At 41.0% G+C, this 12,346-nt stretch overlaps 1 protein-coding gene across 1 annotated transcript; it reads left to right on the forward strand.

Moving 5' to 3' along the window:
* The first annotated feature begins 10 nt into the window (after nucleotides 1-10).
* On the forward strand, nucleotides 11-11,394 carry tbc1d15 (TBC1 domain family, member 15). Its single transcript, XM_068312578.1, has 17 exons — nucleotides 11-145; nucleotides 989-1,081; nucleotides 1,755-1,829; nucleotides 2,103-2,244; nucleotides 2,404-2,620; nucleotides 3,220-3,322; nucleotides 3,726-3,920; nucleotides 4,443-4,571; nucleotides 4,689-4,792; nucleotides 5,313-5,407; nucleotides 5,591-5,707; nucleotides 5,929-6,029; nucleotides 6,379-6,478; nucleotides 6,774-6,871; nucleotides 7,396-7,512; nucleotides 7,827-7,913; nucleotides 8,331-11,394. Exons 1-17 carry the CDS (start codon nucleotides 122-124, stop codon nucleotides 8,484-8,486), a joined length of 1,953 nt encoding a protein of 650 aa, XP_068168679.1. The 5' UTR covers nucleotides 11-121; the 3' UTR covers nucleotides 8,487-11,394.
* Nucleotides 11,395-12,346: the final 952 nt, after the last annotated feature.

Here is a 12,346-nt window from a genome sequence, read left to right on the forward strand (position 1 = left end):
GCCTTTTACCGGAAACTGTTCTATTTTTCTAACCTTTGACACCGGAAGCTAATCTGTCAGACTTGTTTTGGAAGTTTAAAGGCACGTGAGCTTCTGGCGTCATCAGGCGAGTGCTGGCAACATGGCGGCTGATCCGCTTGTCAAGGTAAGAACTTATTTACATTTTTCATTTTTTAAAGTTTGTCGGATTCCGCTAATCAACAGTTTTATCGGACTGAAAACAGTGTTTGCTAGCTGTGTTAGCTTCGCGCAGATCACTGCTCACAGGCTGTCACTGGTGAGTTAGCTAGCCAGTTGATGAGTTAGCGTTAGCTTGTATTGTAGCAGGATTCTCAGCCAACACCAACAGAACGAGGAATGGTGCCACGACATCATTCCACTTTACAGGAAAATCCGTTCATCCTTGTTGGGCTTAAATTTTTCGATGTGCCGTCCGACTCGATGTGCCAATATCGGATCATTTCACCGAACGTTGCTGGCAAATTCAGCCACTGAGAAGTCTTAGGTCCAAAGACATGCATGTCTAAACTGACTGTCATTGGGTTGGCGACTTGACAGAAGAACTCCAGTCGCAGGTCGCTTAAGATGTATTGCACTTGTTCCCAGACACAGATCCCTGTAATTATGACTGAGATGATCTGAGCACATTGTCAGGATTGTAATGATGTTTGTAATACCCGTTTACTCGTGCCCCTACAAATGAGTTGAGAAAATAAGTCCAATTTTTCTGTCCCACAGATTTGTCCACAATCCTTAATGTTTTTTATACTATTGTGGGTGAAATTTGTTGCCTAGAAAGCCGCCTTTAAGCACCCGATGTGGCGGAATGACGTGTTTGTTGAATGAAGAGCTACGGAACACAATGAAGCCTTTCACCATCTGTCATTTTGCTATGCGGATGTCTACTTGAGAATAGTAAATGTATGGGGAAGTGCTTAAGAAATGTGAGTGAACTGGAGATAACCTTAATATCATACCTGCCTCACAGGTTATATTCGAACATGAAGGAGTCTTCATTCATCCGAGCTGTGATGATGAGCAGGATTTACTTATTTCTGGGTCACTCCGGATTGTTGACAAGGTAAAATGATGACTCTCTGATGTTCTTGGCTCACATATGGGGGTGTATTATAACTGATTTTATCATAAGTGAATGTTTTGTAAATTGCTTTCTAGAAACACTTATTTTTCCCCCCTCTATTTATGGAGTGACTATTAAGCTCTTTGTGGGTTTTATTAAGTATCTGTTCTGAAGGTTTGATAATAGCTATCAGTCAGATACATTTTCAGTTTTGCTAGTTTAATTTCAGGCAAAACCACCATGACCAGGATTTTTCGGGTTTTTAAGTTACTTCTCTTTGTTAACTTAAAGCTACCACCATATTCTTTTTAGTATAAACCCAACACATCCTCAATCGGTTTCAAATTCAGCCTGTTTTGATGTATAGAAACCCTTCATGTTGTCTAAACAAGACTTCTTTTTTACTGTTGCTGTGATTTGATGATTGACCACATCAATAGTCATTCATGTTTGCATCAAATAGACCTCAATAGACAAGTGGACTGATGCCAATTGTGACAGATGTTTTTACGAAAACTGTAACATAGCAGCTTTACAAATATATGAAGGTGGACTGTGTAGTGAAGGGACCAGCAGCGAGGACCAAAGCCACAGTAAAAGACCCTTTCACATCTAAAAACTGTCATTTGGTGTTTGTATGAGATGACTTGTTCATTTCTCCTCACACTGTCAGGATGCTGAAATTATCGTGGAATACAAACCTCTGGACGACACAGTTGATCCATCAAACATGCTCTGCGCCGGAAAGGTTTGTGTCCTCCACAGACACCGATTGTTAATGTAATATCAGAGCACAACAAGACATCAGTCAGAGATCAAACCTCCACCAAGGTAGCTCCTTGTTACATGGTCAAGCCTGAAAATATCCCTGCATAACTGGTTGACCCTCATCACATGACTCAATTTCAGAACCTTCAGAATAATCCTGTTAACTAACAGATGAATCAACTTGTGCTGATAAATCTATCAGTTTTGCCAGCAGTTGTTTGTATTCACTAATTGTTTGTCTGTGTTCGACCAGGACTCCAGTTCGGTCATGGAGTGGGATCAGTGTTCAGGTGGAAGGCCCCAGCGTCCATTAGAAAGCCAGCCGAGCTACGAGACAGAGTGGGACATGATCAACGCCGTGTCCTTCAAGAAGAAATCCTGTGCTAATGGCGAGGGTGAGAGCAACTGTAGTGAGGTTTATCTCGATAAAACTGTCTGAGCTTCTCCTCTGCATTGATATGAACTTCTAACATTTAAATTATTTAACAGCACACGTTAATTTAAGGGTGTTAATGGTAAAAAGTGATTGTGTCTGTTTCCTGGTTTTGATCCAGGTCTGTCAGGGTCTCTGAACCACAACCATGAGAAGAGCAGGTGGGCGTTGACCTTCAACATCAGTGACCTCAGGTCCATCACAGTGAAGGAGGAGGGTTGGACCTTTCTGGTCTTCAGACTGAAGGAGTCGTCGAGCCCCCTGCCTGCTCTGCATTTCCATCAGGGTGGCAACAAACAGTTCCTAGACAGCCTGGGGAGATTTGCTCTGCTGAGCGAGTGAGTAAAAAATGAAATGAATTGATCAAAGAGCAAAAACAAAGGAGTCTGGGACAGTGGGGTTGTGGCAGGCATGTCGAAAAGTCCCGTGTTTTCTACTTACTGTGTGTGTACAAATTGTGAAACCTGGTCTCGAATGTCACTTAGAGAAAACTGGAGATAGTAATCAGCCGGTCTGTGCATAAACATTCTTCACTTCTTTGTTTTCGTGCAGTTGTTTGAATGTTAGATGTTACTCCAGTGAAGATGCAGCCTCACTGTTTGTATCTTTTGACTTTTTAAGGTTTCAGACCTCTGATCAGTACTTATGTTTGGCTTTGAGATTATATCTCCAAAAAGCTTCTTTTTTTTTGACCAGATCTCAAAACATGCTTGAAATTACTTAGAATTTTCATACTTGTTGGCTCATGGTTGCTGCCTTCAGTTACATTTACCCTCCCACGTACAAGGTGATGAGTTGGTTCATGCTCAATTTGTACGTAGAAGGAGGTGAGTTTCTTTGTCACAACACAAACCTGAGTTGAACATTCTACATCAACAAAAGCATGAATGTGAGGAATTTGAGGAGAAGGAGTTTCACATGTATTTTGTCTTTGCAGGGCTCCAGGTGATGAAACATGCCTGCTGGTCAGCTCACCGAATAAAGCTCTGTCTCAGTCTTTCGAGAACCTTCTTGATGACAACAGCTTTGGCCTTGTGCATGTAAGAAATAAACTGCTGACTGTAGACTGTTCTGTTACACATCCAGAAGCTCCAGCATAGAGTCCATGTTCATGCATTGAAACAGTCCAGGATTGTACAGTGAAATATGATTGTTAGATCTAAGGTAATCATGCTCCGGACAAATCTGGAGGCGTAGCTAGAGGTGATGTCCCATGTCCATGAGGGTGGCCGCTAGTTACATTTACCACATTTGTAAATTTAAAGAAATCATAATATTTCCAAATAAACTCTCTATACTAAAGTTTTATGAGACAAATATTGAACGTGAGTACCTAAATTTGTCAGCTGGATCTGAACACGGAACCACTTTGGCTTTAGATGTGTGTGGATGTCTGAGTGGAAAGTACTGAATCAAAGTAATTTAACAATTTTTCTCCTACAGAAATTGAGGAAAGATCCATACGTCGCCACCCTGGGGGGCTTTTCCAAAGTCACCAACTACATATACGATGCTTTCCGAGGGTCGGAGGAACAGCACCAGCGCCCCCCAGAGGAAGTGGCCGACTTGCTTGGTGAAGTCATCCCAGGACTGGAGATCAACCAGCAGGAGGAGCCGGGCTTCGAGGTCATCACCAAGGTGTGGGTTTTTTTTATATTTGTCACAGTTAAATGTTTCAGATCTTATGATAACAAAAACTAGACTAAATAAAAATGAAGCTTTAAATGATGATTTTAATTTATAAAGGAAAATAGCAATCCAGACCTATGACCCCCCCCCTTTTGGTAAGAAAAAAAGGTGGAATTTGTGGAGTAAAAAGACAAATGTGGAAGTTATTACAAGATGTGTGTTCCTTTACATCTGGTGTGTTTTTAACTTCCATAAAACAACATAAACAGTAAATGGTTGTGGTGGCATTGTGATGGTCTGGGGCTGCTTTCCTGAGACAAAAAACTCTTAAAGCACTAGCTCACTGGAATGCACTCCAGAAACTTGCATCACCTGTCTTTTCAGGTGGACTAGTTAATAACAGAATCTGACATTTGAGGCAAACCTTTAACTCTCAGCAGATGCAGGACATTGTTCTGTCAAATTTCCAGATGTTTTGTTAGGCTGACTCTCGTGTGTGTGTGTGTGTGTGTGTGTGTGTGTGTCGGTTAGATCGACTTGGGGCCAAGGCCTCAGGTGACGAGGAGTGATCCGCTATCGGTGGACGACTGGACCAAACATCAGGACCCAGAAGGGAGGATGATCAACATCCCAGACCTCAAACAAGCCATCTTTAAAGGGGCACGTAGGATTGTTTTTACTACACATTTCTTATGTCATGATACCTGTGAGATATTTAAGTTAAAGGCATCGGTCTTAAAACGACATTGGCTCATCATTTTTCATGTGATCTTGCAGGGACTCTGTCACGCACTGAGGAAGGAAGCCTGGAAGTTTCTCCTGGGGTATTTTCCTTGGGACAGCACGCTGGAGGAGAGGAAAGCCCTGCACAGAGCCAAAACGTACGATACTTGTGTGATATACAGTAATAACTCCTTACTAGTGATTAATGCGAGTTAACAAAATACCGTGGTATAGCGACAAACTATCTTATTATTATTATTACAGTAATTTAAACGTTTATGAACCCTCCCCATACTGACTAAAGATCTGCGATGCAGTGAAGCCGTGCGTCTTGAAGCGCTAATACGTGAGGGATTACTGTATGCCATTTTTAGATGTTTAGAAAACTGCAATGGCACACAAACGGGTCCCTCCTAAAGAGTCGGCTACAATTCTCAGGAGATTTAATATATATAAAGTACATTCTGGCATGATGTTAATTTTTGTTTCTTTTGTCTAAGACTAGGGAAAGAAACAGAAATTTGAATTTTATTTACACTTTCTCACAACTTATGTCCAATTAATTCTTTTCTGATGACTGGAGAAAATAAATTCTGTTCAATCGGGCGAGTTATGAACTGAACGTTTTCTGTCGTTAGATGCAGTTTATTTGAAGTTGTGTTATTGATGTGTTGTCAGTGATGAATACTTCAGGATGAAGCTGCAATGGAAGTCAATCAGTGAGGAACAAGAGAAGAGGAACTCCAGACTGAGAGACTACAGAAGTCTAATCGGTGAGACACACGTGAACTTTATCACAGGAAACATAAGATTCTTATTTATTGATCTTTTTATTTTTCATGTCTCTTCAGTCAGTTCCCTTTAAAGGGTGGAAACAGGACATTATTGAGGAGGGGACATTCTGAGCAAGAGCAAATAATTTTTAATTCTTTATTTCGCTGTCTTTTTTCTTCCAGAGAAAGACGTCAACCGAACAGACAGAACCAACAGGTTCTATGAAGGCATCGACAACCCGGGTCTGGTCCTCCTGCATGACATCCTAATGACCTACTGCATGTATGACTTCGACCTGGGTGAGACACGATCATAGAACCCACCAAAGGTCATGTCAGTGTTTCTGTTGTGAGATTCTCTTGTTGTGATTGAAATTATTTTTAATGAAATGTAACCTGGTTTCCTGGCCTGGTTTTGATACTTGGTTTTTTTCTTCTTTTCTTGCTCTAAACATTTTAACTTTGAGATTAATTTCAGTGAAACTCTTCAGTTTAGTGACTTTAGTCTGTTTCCTCTTCAGGTTACGTCCAGGGGATGAGCGACCTGCTGTCGCCCATCCTCTACGTGATGGAGAACGAGGTGGATGCATTTTGGTGTTTTGTCTCCTTCATGGATCAGATGGTAACTATGAGACCCTTAGTCCAGTTTAGTCATCTACTGATGTTCTGTGTGTGTGTTTGTATGGATGTTAAAGCCTTTGTCTGTAATCAGGAACAGAGATAACGTTTCAGTAATCTGGTTTCATACTGGGGAAGTTTCTGAGGCAATTTCTGGAGCTTCACAATAAAACTTTGTTTTATTTTTAAATGATTTCTTTTATCGGGGACCTGTACAGAAATGTAATTGAGGTTTTTTTAAACCTAGAATCCTCAGGAGGCTTAGTTGTCATGTAGAGGATAACCCGTAAATACAGAGATTGAATGAGTGTAACAGAAAGTGGCTGATTTGATCTGCGTTCTTGTGTTTTCAGCACCACAACTTTGAGGAGCAGATGCAGGGGATGAAGACTCAGCTGATCCAGCTCAGTACTCTGCTCAGACTGCTGGACTCCGTCTTCTGGAACTACCTCGGTAGGAACATCACTGGTTAAAGTCATCTGGATATGAATCTGAGTTGATCAGATCTCATACTGGGGATGGAGAAACAATCTACACACAATTTTATTTTAGGTGTTGTTGTGATTCGCTGGTGATTATTACATCAAGGAAGTGAGTTACTATTTCTACACGTCGTGCTTTCTTGACTACTTGAGTGAGAGAAGCTCCTCTAGGTAGCGCTGTTATTATCTCCACTGCGGGTTCAGCTGAACGTATAGTAAAAGACATTGTCTTTTCTTTTCAGTCTGATTGTGCATTTCCTTCTCAGAATCTCAGGATTCCGGCTATCTCTACTTCTGCTTCCGCTGGCTGCTCATCAGATTCAAGAGGGAGCTCAGCTTCCAGGACGTCCTGCGACTCTGGGAGGTGATTTTTTTCCCTTGTCAGCTATGGTCACATGATCATTTAGCCGTGAAGCACACACTAACTGTCAAACATAGATCAGAGAGCTGTGCTCTGAAGGTGAATGAATATTTTAGTGCACTGTTAAATGTTTCTTTTATCTTGCTGAGGTCACCATGACAATTGTTTCCATTCAGTTAAGCAGAGGGAGTTGCCTTTATAGAGCTCAGGGAATGTTGTATATCAGTCCATAAATGAACCCTGATTTTAAGAAGCAGCTGCAGTTAACAACTGTTATTTCTGATTATGAAGATGTCATTTAATAAACTATTGATCAAATCAAAGTAATAAAAGATGAAGAATAATACGAATTATTCCTGACAGCAGCATGTAGTAAGATATTACATGTGATTTACCTCCATTAAACTGAGATGTCTTATTGAGATTAAAAAATACCGCACATTCACCAGGAACGCTCTTATTCTGAAATGTCTCCATCAGCTAGTGTTGTATCACTTTGGCTAAAACCGGGTTTGGTGTGTCCTCAGGTGATGTGGACGGACCTCCCCTGTCAGAACCTCCACCTGCTGATCTGTTGTGCCATCTTGGACTCGGAGAAGCAGAAAATTATGGAGGAGAACTACGGCTTCAATGAAATCCTGAAGGTGAGACAGTGGAGGGGGAGGGGGGTGAATCATGTTTTATGTTGGTATTTGCTCTTTCAAGAGTGCTCAGTGCTTTGACACCGTTGGTGATCAAATATCAGTGGTCAGTCTCCTTGATTAGTAATTGATTGAATTGATTGATCACAAAATTCTGCTGAATTTATGTTACATGAAATTTGTTCTGTTTTCCCGTTTGATGTTGTAGTTTTGTTAACAGTCTTGTGTGTGATGTTGAAATAGGCATCAGATGTTTGTCTGTGCATCCAGAATAAACCTGAGCATCAACAGAGGTCAAACTTTGTGTTTTGTCGCAGCACATCAACGAGCTGTCGATGAAACTGGACGTAGAAGAAATCCTTCAGAAAGCAGAAGGGATCTGTGAGCAGCTGAAGGGCTGTAAGGTACGGACAAGTTTTTCTTCTGGTTATATTATCACAAACGTCTGGATTACTACACAGCATTGATGTCTGCTACACAACCCTTACTGTGACTGCTGACCCAACTCCAGGGTAAGGGTTATCCTTATTATTCGTGCCCTGGAATTAGACTGTGATCGGTAGATTCAAGGGCTTTGAAAATAATTGGAAACCGGTTAATACCGGGGTTTTTTTTCATTCCTTAAAAAAAAAAATTCGACGTGATGTTTCACTTCCTGTCATTCACTGGACGCGGGATGAAAGCAGAGAGAAGTAGCGGTTATCAGCAGCAGTTAAGAAAAGGAATGAACCGATTGGCAAAAAAACTCTGGTTCAAAGCCCTGGTAGATTCTTGAAGATGACACTGTTGCGGAATAAGTCAGCTGTCTCTTCTTTCCTTAGGAACTGCCTCACTCCGTCAGCATTATCTTGGGCTTGGACTCGGAGCTGTGTGGTTCTGAATGTAGAGACTCTGGATCTCCTCCAGCTGATAGGAGGGCCCAGCGACCGGAGGCCTGCTCCAATGGACACTTAAGAGAAAGCCCCCCCTTAGAATGACGGCTAAGTTGCTTTTATGTCATAGTGAACAAGGGAGACTGACTCGCTGTCTGTGCTGATTGATGGCACCAACAGGGGAGGCGAGGAAGAGCAAAATGTAAAAAGGAATATTCAGAATCTTATTTTTGTAATTTCTTGTAACATGTTTTTCTGTGGATCAGCAGTCATTCCTTCTGTCCTGCTAATGATTCCTGAAGCTCCATTCAGACAAGATCCTCAGATTTAATCCATCATCTAGGAGACCTTCAGCCTCAAAAGATGTCCATAAAACCACTAGCAAAAAGAAAAAAAGACTTTGGTAACTACACTAAAAACAGCAGCTGCTGAAAGCTTAACAGAACACGTTTAATGTCCAGATTACATTTGGAGAGCTCATCGTAGGGTGTTTCAGCAGATCTTGTTGAGATCCACAAAAGCAGTCATCTCTTCTTTCTCCGGTGAAGCTGCTTACTCTGCCAAACGTCTTTGGAGTTTCACAGTCAGAAGCATCATTTTCAAAACACCTAAACAAGAGACTGTTTTAAAAAAGCAAGCAAAAAATGATTTCATACAGAGATTGTTTTCATTGTTCTGTTTGTTAGAAATTTATGCAGAAAGTTCTGGTTACTTTAAAGGGACACATCCAGGCACCACCTCTACCTTTAACAGGTGGGATTTTTCTCTTTCCCCCGACCTGAGAGTGAAAAAAAATTCTGAACCTGAACTAGTGTCTTTCTCGGATTTGTTGACCTTTACTTTAACTCTTCAACACCGAATCTTTGGCGTTCACCTCATTTGATTATTTGTACTCACTCTACGAGAAGTGCCTCTTTATGATCCAACATTTATATTGTCTTTACGAAGGATTGCAGAGAGGAGGATTCTCCATCTCATACAGCAGGACGTGCCTTTTAGCATAGCGACAGAAAGGATTTTAACTGATAGGTTGAAGGTTTTTCAGATCAGTTTGTGGCCTTCTGGAGCTGCGCCAACCCATTTAGTGCTTGCTTTTTAAAACTAGTCTGTTAATTTGTGGTGTAAAGAGAATTCTTCAGTGCTGTCAACTGGACTGAGAAGCTCCACGTCCATCATCGGCATCGGGACGAGTCGATAAATGAATTTAGATTTTTCGGCAAACGGTTCCTTTCGCCTCTGCTCAGTCAGTGTGAATGGAGCTTCAGATTTTTGGTGCGTTGTGGCCTGTGATTTGTAACTCGCATCGGGTCTGGTGTGATGTTTAGTCCACTATTCAAGCTTGATATTTTCTCGCAGCTCATCCAGAATTCATTTAAATGAGACCAACCTGAAGCTGTTTGCCTGCAGTTTTCACTCAAATCCAAAAGCTTTTATCAATAACTGCCTCTCAGTATTAATCATCTGCTAAGAGATTGGCTGTTCCGTGTGAAACGGAACAAGGGTTGAAGTCAAGAAGATGCTTGTCATGATATTTGATGATGATTTTTTTTTTGGGGGGGGGGGGAGTGGTTCTACTTATGAAGGTCATATTAAATGAATACTGCCACATTTTAGGAAATTCTTCTGGGAGTTAACCAATTTGATTTCCGGCATGTTTAATTCTTTTATACTGAAAAATCAAATTAAAGGATGATTCCAGTTTATTTAAAATCAAGGCTCATTTTCTGTGTTGGTCACTTCTGATTGGATTCACTTGTCGGTTGTTGTTATTGCACGTCGCAGGTGCAAAGCAGCAAAAATATTCAGTCAGTTCCGCTGTGCAGGAGAAAAGGTTGTTGCATGAAAATGTGAGCACCAGGCATCGCAGGCTTCTTCCTTTAGAAAATGTGATTATTAGTTTTTCTAATCACCCAGAAGAATCATTAAGAATGACTTAAAATATCCAACCTGGTTCTGTAAATCAGACAAACATGACGCTTGTAGCTTGATTGTGTTTCTCACTTCAAATTCACTTTTCATAAAACCATTGATTATATAGTTGGCCTGATTCCAGGTCATGAATGACAAACCGTTAACTACCGGTACATCTAAAGATAATTCTTAAGAAAAGCCTTAAAGCAGTTTAAATGAATATCTGAAGAAAATAAGAATAGAAAGCTGTTGTGGATTCTGCTCGCTGCTTTAAACAATACCATAAATTATCACGTCATCACAAAAACCATGAAGATAAGTTAGTTCAGATGATAATAGTCAAGGTGAAATAATTATTTTTGTTGATCTGTTTGCCTCTAGTAATAAAATATTTTTCTTGAATCCTCCAAAACAGAATGAGGTGAAGTCACAAAAGTCAAAGGTCAAGCTCTAATAGGAAACAAAGACTTCTATAATGATTTCATTTAAATTCAAATGTCAATGCTGCAGCCACGAAGCTGAAGCTCCTCCAAATGTCGCCTCAGCTGCTTTCATGTGTGTGATGGACGTCAGGACGTGTGGCCTCCCCCATCTTCTTACGACGTTCAGGGCATCAGAGATGGAGGAAGTTATCACCTGTCATCTGCTCATAATGTTGCTTCAGAGGATAAAAGCAGCTGGAGCTTCTCCTGAGTCTCACCACGCTTTCATTTCCTGTCTGACAGGAAATTGTCTCAGCACCCAGCTGATAGTGTGCTGCGCTTATCAGCGTCCATCTTGGGTTTTATTGAAGTCTAGCTGCTCGATGTGATTGAGTGTCGTTCACGTCGTTCACTTAGTGAAAACAGAAGCATCCCGATGACCGGCGTTCAATCTCTCTACTTGAAATCACCACAGAGACCCAATCAAGACATGTAATTAAATCATCTGATTTCACAACCTCATTGATGTTCATCCATTTTCTCCCATCTGTTCAAAAATGTGATCTTTAAATATCTGAATGATTAAAACTGATTTTGCAGAAGGAATGTTTTAACCAGTGGGCAGATGTTGAGAACTTCATCTCTGATCTCAGCCTGCGCTTTCCATACTAACATGTACCTTGTCATTATTTTCTTCTAAATAAAACAATGTTGATTTGTTGATTCTGAAGATGACTTATCTGATTATCTCCTTTTCAAACCTGTGAATAGTGAGCTGATTTAATGAGCTGGACACCTGTGTTAGCACCTGACTTGAAGGGGTCCGCATTATACCTGGTAACCTTTGATATGACCCTTGCGTTTGAATTAGTCTGGGTTTGCCATTCAGCATGAAAATTGAGCATGCACTTCCCTTTCTCAACTCACGGGGGCAGAGTTGTGTAACAGATATCTATGAATTGCCAAAAGAATACTGAATGACAGATATGAAATTTACTCTGACGCTTCAGGAAACATGGAAAGTGACATTCACTGCTGGTGGACATTATTTACCGACATAACATAACAAATCAATGAGTGACATTTGTTTAGGGGGGTCCAAACTCCTTCATGCTTCTGCAGCAATGGTCAGATCAGAGAGGCCAGGATCTTCAGCTAACATTCTTCATATCGGAGCCTCCAGAACTGAAAACGACATGAATGGACATACAGTCATGAGTTGTAGATCAGTTGAATCGGATCCAATGAGTTCATGTCACGTGACACAAAGACAGACTTCTGGTCAGTCTGACCCAGAATCGTTTTTCTTGACTTGGCCTTCATTTGATGGATACTTAATCCTGTCCAGTCATGTGACCATCTCAGCCTCTCAAAAGACCCCAAAGTGATCGATATGAAGGAGTTGGATTCAGTTTGAGAGAATGAATCTCAAACAGGATTCTCAGCAGCTCTGAACACTTGAAGCTTTTTGAGAGTCGGTGCTGGATGCTGGAGGATAAAGACCTTCTGCCACCACCTGTCCTGATACAAACCAATGGACTCTGAGTGGTCCAGGTGTGAACAGGCCCAAATTTGGTATGTCAAATTTAGAAGTCAAGACTATTTTAACCTCTGAGTTTAGCTGATGACAAA

This window comes from Antennarius striatus, chromosome 4 (genome assembly GCF_040054535.1).
Source record: "Antennarius striatus isolate MH-2024 chromosome 4, ASM4005453v1, whole genome shotgun sequence".
Taxonomy (NCBI): Eukaryota; Metazoa; Chordata; class Actinopteri; order Lophiiformes; family Antennariidae; genus Antennarius; species Antennarius striatus.

Excerpts from the sequence above, each read along its gene's own strand:
- tbc1d15 (XM_068312578.1), top strand. The coding sequence starts at position 122 with ATGGCGGCTGATCCGCTTGTCAAG. Across the intron at positions 3,921-4,442 it reads GCTTCGAGGTCATCACCAAG|ATCGACTTGGGGCCAAGGCC; the intron begins GTGTGGGTTTTT and ends TGTGTCGGTTAG. Across the intron at positions 5,408-5,590 it reads AGACTACAGAAGTCTAATCG|AGAAAGACGTCAACCGAACA; the intron begins GTGAGACACACG and ends TTTTTCTTCCAG.